The sequence below is a fragment of the Macrotis lagotis genome, chromosome 1 (genome assembly GCF_037893015.1).
Source record: "Macrotis lagotis isolate mMagLag1 chromosome 1, bilby.v1.9.chrom.fasta, whole genome shotgun sequence".
NCBI lineage: Eukaryota > Metazoa > Chordata > Mammalia > Peramelemorphia > Peramelidae > Macrotis > Macrotis lagotis.
Window position 1 is genome coordinate 888,069,416 of NC_133658.1, and position 17,918 is coordinate 888,087,333.

The 17,918-nt window shown below is 44.0% G+C and overlaps 1 protein-coding gene across 1 annotated transcript in view; it reads left to right on the plus strand.

The window, feature by feature from the left end:
- Nucleotides 1-3,845: 3,845 nt before the first annotated feature.
- The window catches only part of PLEKHG5 (pleckstrin homology and RhoGEF domain containing G5), a 112,390-nt gene continuing 98,317 nt past the window's right edge, over nt 3,846-17,918 (plus strand). The window contains exon 1 of the mRNA XM_074218590.1: nt 3,846-4,687. Within this exon, the coding sequence (XP_074074691.1) occupies nt 4,621-4,687 (67 nt within the window). The 5' untranslated portion in view covers nt 3,846-4,620. The remainder of the gene's footprint in view (nt 4,688-17,918) is intronic.

A 17,918-nucleotide genomic window follows, 5' to 3' on the forward strand; every position in this document is an offset into this window, starting at 1 on the left:
GGGGGTTCTGGGGCAACCAGGTGGTGCATTGGATAGAGCACCGGCCCTGGAGTCAGGAAGACTTGAGTTCAAGCCCTGCCTCAGACATTTAATAATTATCTAGCTGTTTGACCTTGGTCAGGTCTCTTAAGCCCATTGCCTTGCAAAAACCAAAAAAAGAAAAAACTAGGGGTTCTAATTGCTACTTAAATGACATCAAATTTTAAAAAAAATCTATTTTTTGGATAGATTAGTATAGATCAAAAGGTTTAATAACTTGTGGACTAGGACAAACAAGCTTCGCCTTCCCATCAGGCCTTAAGAAATTTTGGAGACTGAAACTCTGTACCCCTGTGACTACTTGGAGGGAAAATGAAAAAAAGGTAAAGGCAAGATGTATTTATTAAGTGCTTTTGTCTGGAGACACAAATACAAGCAATAAGGAAGACAGGTCCTTGCCCTCAACAAGCCTTCATTCTAATGGTGAAGACAACACACAACAGGGAGTTGAAAAGATGAAAGGCAAATGAAAGGTGACTGCTGGTCTGAACTCCTTCCCAAAATGGCAATCCTGATAGGAATTTTTTTTTTTAGATTTTTCAAGGCAATGGGGTTAAGTGGCTTGTCCAAGGCCACATGGCTAGGTAATTATTAAGTGTCTGAGGCCGGATTTGAACCCAGGTACTCCTGACTCCAAGGCCGGTGCTCTATCCACTGCGCCACCTAGCCACCCGCATGATAGGAATTTACCAATAGGAGAAAGGCCACCGGAAGGGGGTGATGTTGTAAGGTGAGAAGGCAACTGACTCATAGTGGTAATTTCTGGAGTATCATAAGTAGAACTGAAGAGGAAATGGGTGAGAAATAAGGAAGTGGAACTGAGTCTGAGATGCTTTAGAACCTTGGTGACTGAAATCAGCTTTTCGGAGTAGTGCATCATACCCATTTCTGAACTTGTCAGCTCAGCTTCATTTGTAAGCTCCTGGAGAGTGTTCTGCACACAGCTTCGGCTTAGCACAGTCCTTTCTGTTGGACAGAATTAGGATCTGGTCATTGCAGACTGTATAGGACAGTTCATCTGGTTTGGGGTTGTTTGTTTAATTTTGTTTTTAGCAGACTGTGGTTGTGCAGATATAGCAGTCAAAAAAATGAATGAGTTCTTGGGTGGTCCTCAGAATAGCAATTGATGAGATTTCCACTACCTGTCCACTCTTGGATCATACCTTCAGAACTGTGTCTGGTGGTGTCATCATGATTTTGGAAGGTCTTTTTCAACCGGAATATTCATAGAGTAGCCACTAAGAGGAAGAAGGGTCTTGAAAAGTTCTATGAGAATTGGTGGAAGGACTTTTGAGGGTATTTTGTCTGGGGCAGGGGGTGTGTGTGAAGGAAGAAATGATAACTCTGTGTGAGTATCTGAAAGAGTTGACATGTGGAAGAGGTACAGTAGACACTGTCTGACCCTAGAGGATGGAAGAAGTAGAAGTAATGAGTGGAAATTGCAGAGGTAGATTTTGGCACAAGTTGTTTCCTTATAACTTGACCTACCCAAGAGTGGGATGGGATGCTTTGGGAAGTGGTGACATGGTGAAAAGTTAGGTGTATTTGGCTCTTAGTAGTCTACACTGAGAGCCAGATCAATCAATAAACATTTTTTTCATTCAATAAACATTGGTCACCTGCTCTACATCAAGTGATAAATGTTAGCAGCAGAAGGCAGTCCCAGCCCTCAAGAAGCCTACAGTCTAATGAGAGAAACAAGTGATCACATATACAGTCAAACTGTACAAAATAAATGGGAAATAAAGAGGGAAAGCTCTAGAGGGGATGTGGAAACGGCTTCCTGGAGGTGGGATTTTAGTTGGGACTTACTTAAAGGAGACCAGTAAATAGAGGTGAGGAGGAAAGGTATTCCAGGTGTGGGGAATAGCCAGAGAAAATACCCAGAGCCCAGAGATGGAATCTTGTTTTTGGAACAGCCACAAGACCAGTTTCACTTTTTTTTTTGAAGAGTACGTTGGTGGTGGTGGTGGTGGTGCAGTGAATAGATCACCAGCCTTGGAGTCAGGAGGTCCAGAGTTCAAATGTGACCTCAGATACTAATTACCTAGCTGCGTGACCTTGGGCAAGTCACAACCCCATTGCCTAATCCAAAAAAAAAGAGTACATGGTAGGAAAGTAAGGTGAAAGAAGACTGGAGAGATAGGAGAGGGCCAGGTTATGAAGGGCTTTGAATGCCAGACAAAGGATTTTGTATTTTTTTTTCCTTGGAGATATTGAATTTAACATGGTAGACCCACACTTTTAGAAAACCACTTTGGTAGTTGAATGAAAGATGGAGTAGAGTAAGAGAGGCTTGAGGCATAAGCCCAGTAAGGACCTGCACCAGGTGGTGGCCATGCCAAAGGAAAGAAAGAAGACTGTAAAGGGGGTGTAACAAAGGTAAAACCGATAGACCTAGCAACGAATTGGATATGGGGGGTGGTGAAAGAGTGGAGAGATAAGAATGATGTCTAGGAGGCAATCCTGGGTGACTGGAAGGGTCACCCCCTACAATAATGGGGAATACTTTTTGGGAAATATAATAGGTTCCATTTTGGACATGTTGAATTTAAGACATTTACAAACATCCAGTTTGAGTGTCCATCAGACGGTTGGAGATATAAGACAGGAGAGATAGAAGGGACAGGTTAATACTGAGATCTACTCTTCAATGGCAAAGTTTATTCCTCCACTTACAGGGAAGTGTCTACTGTGTTCTCTAAATTTTTCATGATTCAGGAAATCTGTCATTTAAAAGCCCCTCCCTATCCACACCCCCCCCAACCTCAAGGAGGCAGACTTGGTGCTCATCATTGGTAACCCATCCCAGCTGGAAAAGAAATGAGTACTCCATTTTATAAGGAGGTGAATTAAAGTTGGAGGCCAAGAGAAGACAAGATCTAGGGCTCCATTTCACAACCACACACAAAAGGAGTGATAGCGCAGTGGAATAGATAAAGAAGAGTCCTGGTCCTGGGCAACCCTGGGACAATCCACATATCAGCTCTGGATCTCAGCTTCCTCCTTGATAAAATGATGCTGCTGCTCTCAGAAGAACCTTCCAGCTCCAAGTCAATGATCTTACCGTCTTTTAAATACATCATCTTGGATCCTAAGCGCCCTCCACTGACTTCGGTAATCAGTAAAGTGAAGGGGTTTAGAACAGTTCTCTTGTCTGTGATCCATTAGTTTTCTGTGAGCCTCAGTTTCTTCCTCTGTAAAATGAAGGTGTTGGACTAGATGACCTCTATGGTCTTTTCCTTTAAGTGGGGGGGGGGCTTCCTCTGGGCCTCAGTTTCCTCCTGCATAAACTGGGGGGGGGCTGGACAAATGACCCTTGGGGTCCCTGTCAGTCTTCTTTGATGGCTTTTGTGTTAATATCCCAACAGACATGAGTTACCCATGCCCTGTCCATCTTGACTTCAATCTCAAAAGCTCTTTTTGTTTTTTTTAAATCCTGACTCATTTGAAAACAGACAGAATCTGTGCCTATAACCCTCCCTTTTAAAGAGTTAAAGCTTTAGCTAATCCAGTCTTAATTCTCCCCATATGGTTGGGCCTGGCAGCAGAGGAAAGAGTTGGCTGACAGATCAGCCTGAACAGTGGCTAAGATAAATATGGGGGCCATCTGTGCAGCTAAGGGAAAAAAAAATTCATGTGAAGTACAGACAGACCCTGCTAAGTTAAACATATTTCTGAGACTTTGCTAGGAAAAAAAAGGAGGGGCTGCCAGCGGGGTGGGGTGGGGAGGAGGAGGCGGGGAGAGAGACACCAGAGATCAGGCAAAGTCGGTTGTCTCAAGGGGAAGGGGGTCTATTCCGAAAATTCTGGTGGATTGAATAATCAGATTGGGAAACGGGGAAGGGAGCTAGGGAGACAGTGATGTGCCCAGGCGTTCCCATGGCAACCCGCCCTGACGCTGCGATGATGCTCAGAACACTGTGGTCTGGGTTTTTATAAAGGGCTGGAAAATCAGCTCCCGCAGACTGCGACCATTTCTCCCCCAAGCCAGGGCCAGGGAGGTGTCAGGCGGGTCTGGGAAGCTACCAGCCTTGAAGGACTTCCTCCTTGCTGAGGACAGTGGCTGGCTGGCAGAGGAGGGGCTGACACTGGAGAGAAGAGTTTTCATAGCCTGGGTGTCTGGACTGAAGTAGAGAAGCTTGGTCAGTGTTTGGCAAATTGAATCGAACCACAGGACCAGGCAGCCGTGTGCGGGGCGAGCTGCGCAGCTCCAGTGCCTGGAGATGGACACGCCACAAGCCACGACTGAAGGAGCCATACATTCCAACGTACAGCACCCAAGGGCTTCCTGAGAAGAAACAACCTAGCAGGAGCTGAAAGCTTCATATTCTTTTGGCACAAAGACAGAGCAACTGAAAAAATCAGGACCAGGGCTGAGTCTGAGAGGAGCCCTTCATCCGTCTCCAGGCTGCTCTCTGGCAAAGCCGGCCAAGCAAGGCCAGAAGATTGGGGGTCAGTGCTGTCCCGATGCCATCCTGATAGGAGGGCTTTAACAGGCAGGATCAGCTGGCTGGCACCCCCCCCTATCTAGGGGCTCCCCAGGCTAGTGAGCCTCCAGTCCCAACTGCATAAAGGAACATGAGCTCAGTTCTGACAAAATACGGGTCTCCACCACGCAGCTGGCTCAACCTGCGCCTGGGAACCAGTGAGTATGTTTTTATTCCCCCTTGCCCTCCCCATCCATCCCTAAAATAGGAGGTGGGCTATGCAGACAGAGGGTTTTTGGAGAATGCAACTGAGTCTTGTCTTCCTGAATCAGCTGATGAATAGCCAGGAGCTTTAATGACTTTGATGGGTTGGAAGCATTTCTCTGCAGTGAGAATAATCAGTAGGGAGATATATTGAGTACAAAGGTCCAAAGCATCCCTGCTTAGCCAGGAGGGAAGAATCAGGAGTGACTTCAGAGCAGGGATAATATCCTGTTCTGGGAAGGAGGACACAGCTAGAGGACAGTTCCTTTCTGAGCCAAAGATGAGACACCTCTTGGGAACAGCTCCCACATGTCTCCAGGGTCATGGCAGCAGTGGCTTGTCCAGGATGGTTTTGGTGCATCAGAATTGTGGTGATGACAGCCTGTCCTTGGGAGAACATTCTAGCTGCAAGCTGACTCAGAACTTCTAGACCCTCTGGCAAGGACACCTAGATGGGTTACTATAGCCTTGTAAGCTGTCAGAGGGTGCGTGTGTGTGTGTGTGTATGTGTGTGTGTGTGTGTGTGTGTATATGTTCCTGTATACCTGTGTGTATGTGTGTGTGTGTGGGGGGGAATGTGAACTATCACGATAGATGTTAAAAACACAATAGACAAATGTTTTGCTGATGCTTTTGTTATATTTTATTTACATTGCTTTCATTTCTAAGGACCCCCTTTCACCTATTACAGAAGTTAGGCATTAAGCAACAAAATAAACCCATAAAACACCATCCATTGACCAGAACACCAACATGAAATTCCCAAAAGATGGCAAGCATTCAGTTTAATTCACTTTTTAAAATAAAAATATGCTGTGTAGTAATTTTGTGGAGAAGGGAGAAAAAGAAGGGGATTAGGTTAACTAAATCAATGACCCAATGCTAACTTCAGAGGTTGGTCTGATCACACACATGCACACACACATGCACACACACACACAAACACAAACACACAAACATGAGACTGAAAATGGAGTGATCCTTGGCTCCTCAAGATGTCTTCAAATCAGATGAATCCATGAACCAGGCAGTCTGGGACGGAAAGGGCCTTGGACATGAGCCTTCAAGTGCTGGAGACGATGAATCAGGAGCCAGAATCAGGTTCCCCCCCAGCTTCTCGGTGTCAGTATCTTTCCGAGGCAACACTGCCACGACATCCCAGCACCCCCACCCGCACCTCCACCAACACCACCACAGCAGCAGCAAAATGAGATGACACAAGGAAAAACCCAAACCATCTGAGCAACACCATCAGCACTAGCAGCTGGGAAGGTCCCATCCAGGAAAGGCCTCCGGCTTCCTTCTTGTTCTACTCAGCTGGAGTTGCACATTTGGGGAAGTTTCTTTTTCTTTTTTTTTTTTAAAAAGCCAGATCAATGAAAGTCTTAAGTCTCAGATCCCAAGAACAGGGTGTGTCACTGAGGAAGGGAACCACATCCAAGTGAGGTTGGTTGAGACTAACATGGCCAAGGTCATTTCTGCTCCCTGTTGTCCCCAACCCCTCTCTCTCCTGTTGGTACCTGCTACCCTCCACTCTCATGTGCCTCCCCTTGTTCATATTCACTGGGTCTTTGCCCCCATCCCTTCCTCAAATCTCTCTACTTTGGTATATGCCAGACTTTCTCAGACCTTTTCCTCCCATCTCCTTTCTTTCCATCCTTTTTTTTTTTCTTTTCTGTGTCCTATCCAGGCCCCAAATCTAGTCAAGGGAAGGAAAAGGGAATCTGAACTGATATATGTGCTTTACATAAACAACTTTTATCTCATTTGATCCTCACCACAACCCTTCAATTGAGGAAACTGAGACAAAGAAGAGTTAAATGACTTGTCCAGAGTCCCTTGGCTAAGAGTCAACTACCCTCTAGATAAGAAAAAGATTTATATTGATGATATGAATATGATCCATCTGGGTCATGGGTCATGGGTCATTACCTTTCTAGCAGGTTACACAATTGCTTCTTTATTTGTTTTTGAGGCAGTCAGGGTTAAGTGACTAGCCTAGGGTCACACAGCTAGTGAGGCTGAATTTAAACTCAGGTCCTCCTGACCCCAGGGCTAGTGCTTTATCCATTGAACCAATCTAGCTGCCCCAACATAATTGATTTGTTTTTGGTGTTTATGGAATAATTGGGTTAAATGGCTTGCCCAAGGCCACACAGGTAATTATTAAGTGTCTGAGACTGGATTTGAACCCAGGTACTCCTGACTCCAGGGCTGGTGCTTTATCTACTGTGCCACCTAGCCGCCCCAACTTCCCCCTATAATTGATTCTTTTTTCTTTTCTTTTCTTTCCTTTTTTCTTTTTTTTGGTTTTTGTGGGGCAATGGAGTTAAGTGACATTCCCAAGGTCACACAGCTAGTGAGTGTCAAGAGTCTAAGGTCAGATTTGAAGTCAGGTTTTCCTGACCCCAGGGCTGGTGCTTTTCACTAACTTAGTTACCCTAACATAATTGATTCTTTTTTGTTTTGTTTTACTTGGTAATGGGATTAAGTGACTCTCCCTTGTTCATACACCTAAATATTAAGTGTCTGAGGTCAGATTTGAACTCAGGTCCTCCTGACCCCAGGGCTGGTGCTTTATCCACTGTGCCACATAGCTGCCACCCATAATTGATTCTTATCAGGTACTGCTGACTCCAGGGCAGGGGCTCTATCTACTGTGCCACCCAGCTGCCCCCCCCATAATTGATTTTTTAGGTTTTTTTGCAAGGCAAATGGGGGTTAAGTGGCTTGCCCAAGGCCACACAGCTAGGTAATTAAGTATCTGAGACCGGATTTGAACCCAGGTACTCCTGACTCCAAGGCCGGTGCTTTATCCACTACGCCACCTAGCCGCCCCCATAATTCATTCTTGATGGAGGCTCCTTAAGTGATAGGTAGCGGCTATTTCCTTTGACTATGCATAAGGTCAACCCTGTGAGTAGGCTTTATTGAAACAAGATCTGGCTCCTGTGTCACCACATCTCTTAAGATGCCTGACCCGAATCCTTTCTTGCTACGAGGGTCAGAAGCTTCCTAAGATACCTTAAACTAAAGCCTGGCTCCATTTGGTGGTCCCCCTCCTCATTAATGCACCCTGTTCTCAGGATCCCTGAGACTAATGTAGACTTTCATTGACCTGACTTAAAAAAAAAAAAGGAAACTTCCCTAAATGTTCAATCGAAACTTTGGGTTCAGTGACCCTAGGAGGAAGCTGGAGGCCTTTCCTGGATGGGACCTTCCCAGCTGCTAGTGCTGATGGTGTTGCTCAGATGGTTTGGGTTTTTCCTTGTGTCATCTCATTTTGCTGCTGCTGTGGTGGTGTTGGTGGAGGTGCAGGTGGGGGTGCTGGGATGTCGTGGCAGTGTTGCCTTGGAAAGATACTGACACTGAGAAGCTGGGGGGACCTGAGACTGGCTCCTAATTCATCATCTCCAGCATCTGAAGGATCATGTCCAAGACCCTTTCCATCACAACCTTGTGGGTTTGTTGATTTAGAACTGAAAGAGACCCTCAAAGTCATCTAGTGTCAGGCAACTGGAGATTGCTTAGTTTATCTTTATGACTAAAAAGGACCTTGAGATTATTTAATCTTAACCTTTCTTTCTTAGGAAAGAAAAAAATTAAATATATTTCAGTAGACTTAGTTTCCTTTGTAACCCTATTTTATTTTATTGACTTAAAATTTTGATTCAAAGAAGAGGTCTTTGGCATAAAGACTAAGAATTCCTGACTTCCAGGCTAACCCTTTCACTTTATAGATAAAGAAACTGAAGCGAGCATGGTTAAGTTTGCCCAAAGTCACACAACTAGCAAGTGTCTAAGGTTGCATTTGAACTCAAGTCTTCCTGATTCTAGGTGCCATACTGTTTCAGCTAGCTGCCTCAGTGACCGCAATGATGCATCTAAAGGGCCTATTTATAGGCTCAAATGAAGGAACTGGCCTGGATGACCTCTGAAGTCCATTTTATGATTCTAAATGTGGAACTTGGGCCTTGAATTAGACATAGACTGCCTCAGGGCCTTTTGGCTGCTACTGTCCCTGCAGTTGGACAGTCTGGCCAGGTGATTCCTTTTCTATGTCTTATTGCCAGGTGTCCCTGTCAAATTATTGATTATGAATCCTGAGAGTAGAAAAAAATTTGGCATGCGTGGCCAATCCATGTATATTTATTAACTGCATAATAGATTACTGTCCTAACAACCATAAAATAGAAATGAGACCTGATAAAGATGAAATAATATTTGGTTTTAGAGTTAACTGGGAGCAATTGAATGAGCTTTTGGAAAATCCCTTTGGCAGTTGAATGGAGGATGGATTGAAGATGGGGAGACCATTCAAAAAGGCTACTGCAATAATCCAGGGGAGAGGGATTGAGTAACTGAAGTGGCCTGATAGTTGAGTGAGTAGAGAGAGGGGTCAGTTGAGATGTTTGGATGGGAGAAATGACGAGACTTGGCTACTGATTGTATACATGCAATGATAGAAAGTGAGGCTTTTAAAAAATGACAACGATATTATGAGCCTGGTAAGGCTGGAAAGATGGTGGTGCCTTTGATGGTTGAGTTTGGAAGGGAAAGATCCTATAATGAGGTCTGTGATGCAGACTCATCCTATGAGGCTCCCCAAAATGAAAGAAAGGGTCTTCTCTTATTTACTGACCACTGCCTGGGATCAAAGAGCCTCCCTGAGGGGTATCAACTGAACCCACAAAGTGATTCGGGTGGAGCAGAGTGTGGTTGTCTTGGGGGTATGGGGGCAAACATTTTTTCCAATGACACTTGTTATAATTGCTGGTGGATTCCAAGGGCATAATGGTTAGGTTATATCAGTTCTAAGATTATTATGTCTGTCTCAGAAGGAGGTTGGGAGTTTGGGCAGTGAAATGAGAGAGTGAGATACTAGCCATCTCCCTACTCTCTGACTAGCCCTTTATATAACCCTCAGCATTCTGATATGGCCCAATTTGGAGACCTGACCTCGTACAATCTGATACCTGTCTCTGAGGAGCAGGCCAAGGTAGCTCTATCCAAGGGAAGAGATTCTGGTTTTGCCCCCAACTGTCAGGTGACTCACTGAATCAAGACTTATAAAAGCTAATATGTCCTAATTGTCCTAAGTGGTTCCCAGGAGTTGAGCTTCAGGATAGTTGGAGTCTGGGGTCTTGAAAATTGTTGCTCCAGGAGGTAGGAGTGAAGCAGAGTAGGGATGAATAGACTTCCCATTGTAGGGCAAGGGTTAGAGGAACTTGAGAACTTGGGGGAAGGAGACTCAAAAGAATTCATACACACAAACGCATGTGCGCATGCACACACACATATCCTCTCTCAGTCTTTGTCTCTGTTTATCTATCATTTCTTTATCATCTATCTATCATCTCTCTATCATCCATCCATCATCCATCTATCCATCCATCTATCTATCTATCTTGATTCCCCATAGATTTAGAGATGAAAAGAACTTTAGGAGTCAACTAACCCAATCCTCTAATTTTAAAGATGAGGAAATGAAGAATTAGAGATCTTAAGTGATAGCTGGGTATTCAATGAATTGAACAATGGACCCTGGGCAAGTCATTTGACTTGTCTTCCTCAGTTTCCTGTAAAATGGTGATAATAACAGTACTTATTTCACAGAGATTGTTTTGAAGATCAAATGAGATAATATTTAAAATACATAATAGGCAATTTCCCTCTCTCTCCCTCCCTCCTTTATTTTCCTTCTTTCCTTTCTTTCTTCCTGTTTTTCCTTCATTTCTTTTCTTTTCCTCTTTACCTTCCTCCTTTCTTCTTTCTTTTCCTCTCCCTCCTTCCTTCTTTCCTCTCTTCCTTTCTTTCCTCCCTCCTTCTTTCCTCTTTTCTTTCCTTTTTCTCTTCCTCCTTCCTTCCTTCTTTCCTTCCTTTCTTCCCTCCTTTCTTCTTTCAGTCCTTCCTTCCCTCCCTCCCTCCCTTCCTTCATCACACAGCTAGTAAATATCAGAAGTGAGATTTGAACCCAGGCTTCCCTGCATTCTTTCCAGCCAGCAACCGTTTATTAAGCACCTACCCTTGGCTAGGCATTATGCCAAGGGCTAGTTCTACTAAAAAGGGAATCACCAGCCCCAGCCCTTGAAGTCTGTAACAGCCCAAGCTGCTCCACAGTTAAATACAACTCAAAGAGCATTTCTCAAATGTCTCTTATATGTGAGGCTCTTGGGGACTTCAAAGGTCAAGAGAAGCAGTCCCTGCCCTCAGTGAGCTCACATTCTCCAGGGAGACAGCAATCTGTGCTCAGATAAGTAAAAACAAAACAGCTACAAAGGGGAAGCTTGGAGAGATGTGACTTGGGAATCAGAGATGTAACTCTGGATCTGAGATCAGAGAGCATCTTCTCCAACCCCTCATTTTACAGATGGGAAAACTAAGACCCAGACTGGTAAAGTCACACAACCAGGATGAGCCAAAGGCAGGATTTGAACCCACTGTTCCTTGCTTCCATCCTCGGCACTCTTCTAGTCATTGCAATACCCTGTCTCCTTGGGCAGTTTCTAGGCTTTTTTGGATATCACCTGGCGCTAGACTTACTAGTTTGTGAGCACCTGTAGGAAGAAGTGTGACTCATTTTCACATCCCACTCAGTGAATTGATCCTGGGGTGAAGCTGGTACTTCACCTATGTATTCCAGTATAGGGGCAGCGCTGGGCCACACTTGGAAGAGCCCAGTGCATTGATCCAATGGAGACATCATTGAACAGCTCAATGGGAATAGAGAAGTTTTGGGAAGGTAGCTAAGGCCCCAGCTGCTGACCTGTGGCAATCCTGGAGATGGGCTTCCATCTCTTCCTCCTTCCCTCCTTCCCCAGCCCTGTGAAATGCCTGGCACAGGGAGGCTGCTGGAATAACTGGAGTAGATGGCGTCTGTGTTCCTGCCTGTCTGACTATTGGGAAACCATCTCCTCCTTCCTCCAGCTCGCCAGCCTCTCAGGACCACTAGGGATGCAAAGGAGAGAGGGCCTGGCATGGAGAAGAAGGGAGTCCCAAACCCCAGGGTGCAGGACTCAGGGCAAGTGACCTCCAAGGACTTTCCTGGGTAGCACTCTCTTATTCTGGGAGCTGAATCTCAGCCCCTTTGACTGGAGCGGATGATCTAGAGTTGAGTCACCAAAGGAACCTTGAAATACAGCAACTAGGGAGAAGTGAGGCACTGCAAGGAGTCTATCTTCCTTCTCTCTTAATTCCTCCAATCAGAGATGGAGCCAATAAGAATAAGAATAACTAAATTTATTTAGCACTTTATCTCTCCCATCTCCTGTGATCCTCATAACAACTCTAGAAGGTAGTTGCTATAATTTTTCCCATTTTGCAGGGGAGAAACTGAGGCAGACAGCAATGAAGTGATATTCCCAGGGTCCTATATCTAGTAAGTATCTAAGGTTGGTTTTGAACCTCAGGTTTTTTTGGTTTTTGTTTTTTTTAACTTCGAGACCCAGCTCTCTTTCCACCAGACCACTTAGCTGTCTGGTCAAAAAAAAAAATTAGCAGAAAGGAGAGGAATCATCTGTCTGTCTTTCAAGGGGCTTCAGGGGATCGTGGGGAGCTTTGGAAGAGTCTTGAGGTGTCTCTCTCGGGTGATACACTGAATGGAGTGCCAGACCTTCGTTCAGGAAGTTCTGGAGTCCAAATCTGGCCTTTAAACATTTACTAGTGATGTGATCCTGGGCAACCTCAATTTCCTCATCTGTAAAATGCGTCTAATAACAGCCCCCCCCAGGGTTGTTTTGAGGACAAAATGAGTTATTTATGAAACTGCAAACCTTCAAAGTGCTCTGTATGCATTACTATTATTTTTTTTTATTTATCACCCAGTCTTGGAGTACAGCAGCAACTCTAATCCAGAAGAGTTTACACATGTCAGCAATGAGGGAGGATTTAAAAAATTTTTTTTAAGTTTTTGCAAGGCAATGGGGATAAGTGGCTTGCCCAAGGCCACACAGCTAGGTAATTATTAAGTGTCTGAGGTCAGATTTGAACTCAGGTCCTCCTGACTCCAGGGCTGGTGCTCTATCCACTATGCCACCTAGCCACCCCTTTTTTTAATTTAAAAAATTTTTTTTCTTTGTTCTTCAAATATATACAATAGTAGTTTCTACCTAACATTTTTTGGAAAGGTTTTGAATTTTACAACTTTCCCCTCACCCTCTCTTCCTTCCCCCCACACCCCCACAGAAGGCAATCTGATAATCTTTACATTGTTTCCATGCTATGCATTGATCAAAATTGAATGTGTTGAGAGAAAAAACATAGCCTTGAGGAAATAACAAAATATTAGAGATACCAAAACTATATATAGTACATAGGATAACTTTTCTTTCTGATGCATTTTTATCTCTCTATCTGGTATAACTAAGCAACTTAAGAAATGTATATGAACTAGTAGTCTTTACTAGCTCTGAGGTATTCACACATTCTGAAAAAATGGGAGATAATTGGTGGGGAGCCACTAGCCACTGAGAGGTTAAGGAGATTCCCCGCAGAAGGTGGTGTTTGGGCAGAGCTTTGAGATAACCTAGGGATGTTAAGAGGCAGAGGTGAGGAGGGACATCACTCCAACTGTGGGGGACACAAAGTTGCAGAAGCAGGAGAAGGGATACCAAATGGGGGGAATGACCAGTTTGACCAGTGGGCTGAAGACATGGAGGGGAGTGACATATAAGAAGGACACTAGAAAGATTCAGTGGCAAACAGAGTTTGTATTTGGTCCTAGACATAGTAGGGAATCACTGAAGCTTTTTTAAGCAGGAGAGGGACATGGTCAGCCCCGTACTTTAGGGGAAAGGCTTCCTGAGGAGGATAAAGGCTGTAAAGAAAGAACTTCATAGATGAAGTTTCAATGCAAATATTTTTGGCCTAGACCAATTTCATTGGTAGAAGATGCCTCTTCTGGGAAAATTCTGCCTGTCAATGAAGATTATAGCTTGAGTTAGTCTTCAGGGCTGACCTGGAGCCCTTCCTTAAAGGGAAGGGAATTGCTCAAAGTCAGATTTCTATTACCTAAGTCTTTGCTGTCTCTCTTATCAAGCATTTATGAAGGGGCAGCTAGGTAGTGCAGTAGATAGAGCACCATCTCTGGAATTCAGATCAGGCCTCAGATATTTGATACTTACTAGCTGTGTGACCTTGGGCAAGTCACTTAACCCCTCACAAAGATCAAAAAACAAAAAAAAAAACCCTCCACCACAAAACCAAATACTTATGAAGCAATTATTAAGTATGAGGTGCCAGTACAATGGGAAAATTAAAAGAATAAAGGAGATAAGCATTTGTTAAGCCCCTAAGAGGTGGGAATACTGGGAAAATAAATATAAGTTAAAAAAAAAAGACAAATCTCCCCTCAAGAAGTTTACATTTTAATGGGGGAAAAACAATACACAAAATGAATCTGGAAATGGAAATGAATAAAGATTTTGAAGATTCACTGGGAATGAAAAACAAATACTCCTAGTTTAGTTGAGGCAGGAAGGACTCAGGGAAAGGTTCATGGAGGGGGTGTTGCCTTGACTGAGATTGAAAGAGAAGATTCTGGAAGGATGACTTGACTTTCAAGATCTCCTCCATACTGATGGGACTCATCCTTCATCCTGGGTCCCTGTCTGCCAGTTGATCCCTGGGCCAGGGGCACCATACCAGCTGGGGGTGGGGTGGGTGAGGGAATCTGCCCTATCTGCAGCTCCTGGATCATGAATTCACCATTTATTTTGGAGGTTACAGAGTATTTTAACTAATATTCCATTCTATTCAACAAACATGAATTAGATGCCTACTAAGGCTGGATTTGAACTCAGGTCTTTTTGACTTCAGATCCAACTCTCTATCTACCTCACCACTTAAATGGTTTTTTTAAAAAAATGGAGTAGAAGGGAGAGGAGTCATCTGTGTGTCTTTCTATGGGAGGGACCGGGGGAGCTTTGAGAGGGTCCTGATGTTCCCGGTCCTATATATAATCTCTAGGGAGATCTAGTCACAGAACTGTCCCTGCAGGTTTTTTTTTTTTTTTTTTTTTTTTTTTTTTTTTTTTTAGGTCTTTGCAAGGCAATGGGGTTGAGTGGCTTGCCCAAGGCCACACAGCTAGGTCATTATTAAGTGTCTGAGATCGGACTTGAACCCAGGTACTCTTGACTCCAGGGCCGGTGCTTTATCCACTGCGCCACCTAGCCGCCCCACATGTCCCTGCAGTTCTAAACCAAGTGGCTCATTGAATAGCCTCTGGACCTGGAGTCAAGAAACCTGAGTTCAAATGCAACCTTTCTAGTTGTGTGACCCTAGGAAAGTCACTTAATTTCTTTTTGCCTCAGTTTCCTCAACAGTAAAAGACTTGCCTCTCAGGGTTATTGTAAGCATCTAGGCTAAGCCTTTAAAGGGAGATAAGGATTGCAAAAATTGGAGATAGAAGGGAAAGCTCCTCAGATATGAGGGTCAGCAGATGCAAAGTCATGGAGGTGAGAAGAGAAAATATGTGTGTATGTAGATATACATATCTATGAAACCAAAATTACATGTTCACCTCTGCAGCATGTATCTGTGAAACCTAGTGGGATTATGATTTTTTTCTAAGATTAAAAAAAATACCACAACCAAATGTATTTTCCTTTCAACTCTAAAGAACTAATTCTGCCTACAAAGCAGAATTTGCCTCCTTCCTCTGCAGCTGCTGTGGTGACCACATGCAAACACACACAAATTTAGAGGGAAGCCGGTCCTGGACTTGGGGTGAGGGGGAGGCCAGAAGGACCCGCAGCCAGAGAGGCCCTTCTGGCCCCAGCTGCCAACCCTGTGGTTGGCAGGAAAGGGGCTGAGGCCTGCAGCGTCTACCTGGAAAGGATGTGGCCTCTATTGTGGCAGCCTCTTCCTTACTCCAGTCTCAGCTAAAATCCTTCTTCCCTGGATCCCTTAATCCATGTGACCTTTCTGCCTTTTTTATTTTTGAGCTCATTTGTTCATTCAATAAGCATTAATTAACCAATTATTATGGGTCAGCCACTGTTCTAGAATCTGAAGAAAGAAACAAATGAGAAAAGAGGCACTCCCTGCCCTTAAGTTTACATTCTAAGAAAGACAGCAGGTCTGTAGAAAAATATACAATATATACAAAAATTCAATAAAAATGGTTTCAGCAGGGGTGGCCAGGTGGCACAGTGGATAGAGCACTGGCCTTGGAGTCAGGAGGACCTGAATTCAAATTCGACCTCAGACACATAATAATTACCTAGTTGTGTGACCTTGGGCAAATCACTTAAATCCATTGCCTTGCAAAAACCCCAAAATAAAAAAAATAAAATACTATTTAAAAAATGATTACAGTGAAGGGCATTAATAACTTGGGAGGCTGCTTAATACTGGGTTCAAATTCCATCTATATGATTATTGGGGTAAGTCATTTTTACTTTCCTGAACCTCAGTTTCCTCATCTTATCAAATGAGACTAGACCTAAGAGAGAACCTCACAAATCAAGGGATTTGAACATAAGGTTGCCTGGAGCTTGGAATTCCAAGAGCCTCCTTTGTATTTATCATTGTGGATTCACACCCTGCTCTCAGCATCCATGTGAGTCTTAGTCCTTGGGAAGGAGGAGAGAGGACCTGGTCTGGTCCTCTTTACAGCAGAATGGCAGACTCCCAGAGGCTCCTTGGTCTGGATGAATCCAGTAGTTTGTAGGTGGACCAATTGAAGGAGAGAGGAAGGATTTGTTGTCATCTCCTCACGGAGGGAGTATCTTCCTGAAGTGAAGGAAGTAGCTAGAGCCTGGAAAAGGAACTAAAGAGAAAACTGCAAAACTGAGACTAGTGGAGCTGGGACAGCATGGGGGTCATGGGCAGATTCGTGGGTGGGGTCCAACCACTTTTTGGACCAACCAAAAACAGGCAAAAAGGATGAAACTATTTTAGGCATGTACTTAGAATGGAAATCAACAGAGATGTTGATGAATGATCAGGTTGGACCCCATTCAGGTGGCCAGGTCCCATTTTTCCACAAGCTTCTTCCTAATCTAGGGACTTGCAGACAGCTCTAGGGCAACATGGCTGTCCTCCAAGCAGATGTGTTTAGAGTTTGGCATTTTGAAAATCTGATGGGGAAGAAAAAATATTCACAAGCCTACCACCAAAAGGGACCTTTAGTTGAGATTCTGTTTGCCCAGACAGACACCTGCAAGTATTGGGGGGAGCCCAATGCAAATGGGAGTCGTCAGTTTGTTCATCTTTAACCTGTAAACTGGCTACAAAGGAGGGGACTCGGATGAGGGGACCAGAAGTAATGGGGTTCAGTCAAAGCCACTGAGGATGCTGAATCTGAAAAAAGGAAACCTGAAGGGAGCATAAATGTGAAGCTGCAAGGGATCTGAGAGGTCATCTGGCATGACTCCCTCCCACAGAGGTGACGGGACTCATTAATAACTGCCTTCCAGGACTTGCTCAGTTCAAGCCCAGAGGGAAGAAGAAGGAGCAGCCAGGAAGTCAGAGAGGTCTATTTTGGCTCAAAATAAGGAATTTGCTAACAAAAACTTCTAGTGAAGCTAAGACAAGAAGCATTTAGCATCTACTCCATCTAATCCAGGGCCTGCCTAAGGATACAAAGAAAGACAGAAAGCTGTGCTTGCCCTCAAGGAATTTACAAGAAAATCATTCAGCATTTACTAAGTGTTAAACTCTTAGGGATACACAGGCAAACAAACAATAATCCCTGTCCTCAGAAACTCCCAATCTAATTTTAATAAAAGAAGACTATGTGTTAAGTAATTATATGCATGTATTAATCTATATGTATGTGTATGTGTAGGCATATATACACTATACATATTACATGTATATACACACATATTGAGACCAACAGACAGAGAATCAAAGAGAGAGGGGAGAGACAGAAAGAGAGGCAAAGAGAAAGAGAGTGACACTGAGAGACAGTGAGAGAACCAGGTAGAGATAGACAATGTAGATGAGTAGACACTGACCTGCTTTTCTCCTTTTCTTTTTTTCTTCTCTTCTTTTTCCTCTTCTTCACCTTCTCTTTCACTTCCTCTTTTTTCTCCTCCTTTGTCTTCTTGTCTTCTTAATAGACAATGAGATGGAAAGACAGAGAGACAGACATTCAGAGGGAGAGAGAGAGAGACAGAGAAAGAGAGAAATAATGAGATCAAGAAGCAGCTAGAGAACGAGTCAATTGACCAGTTGGAT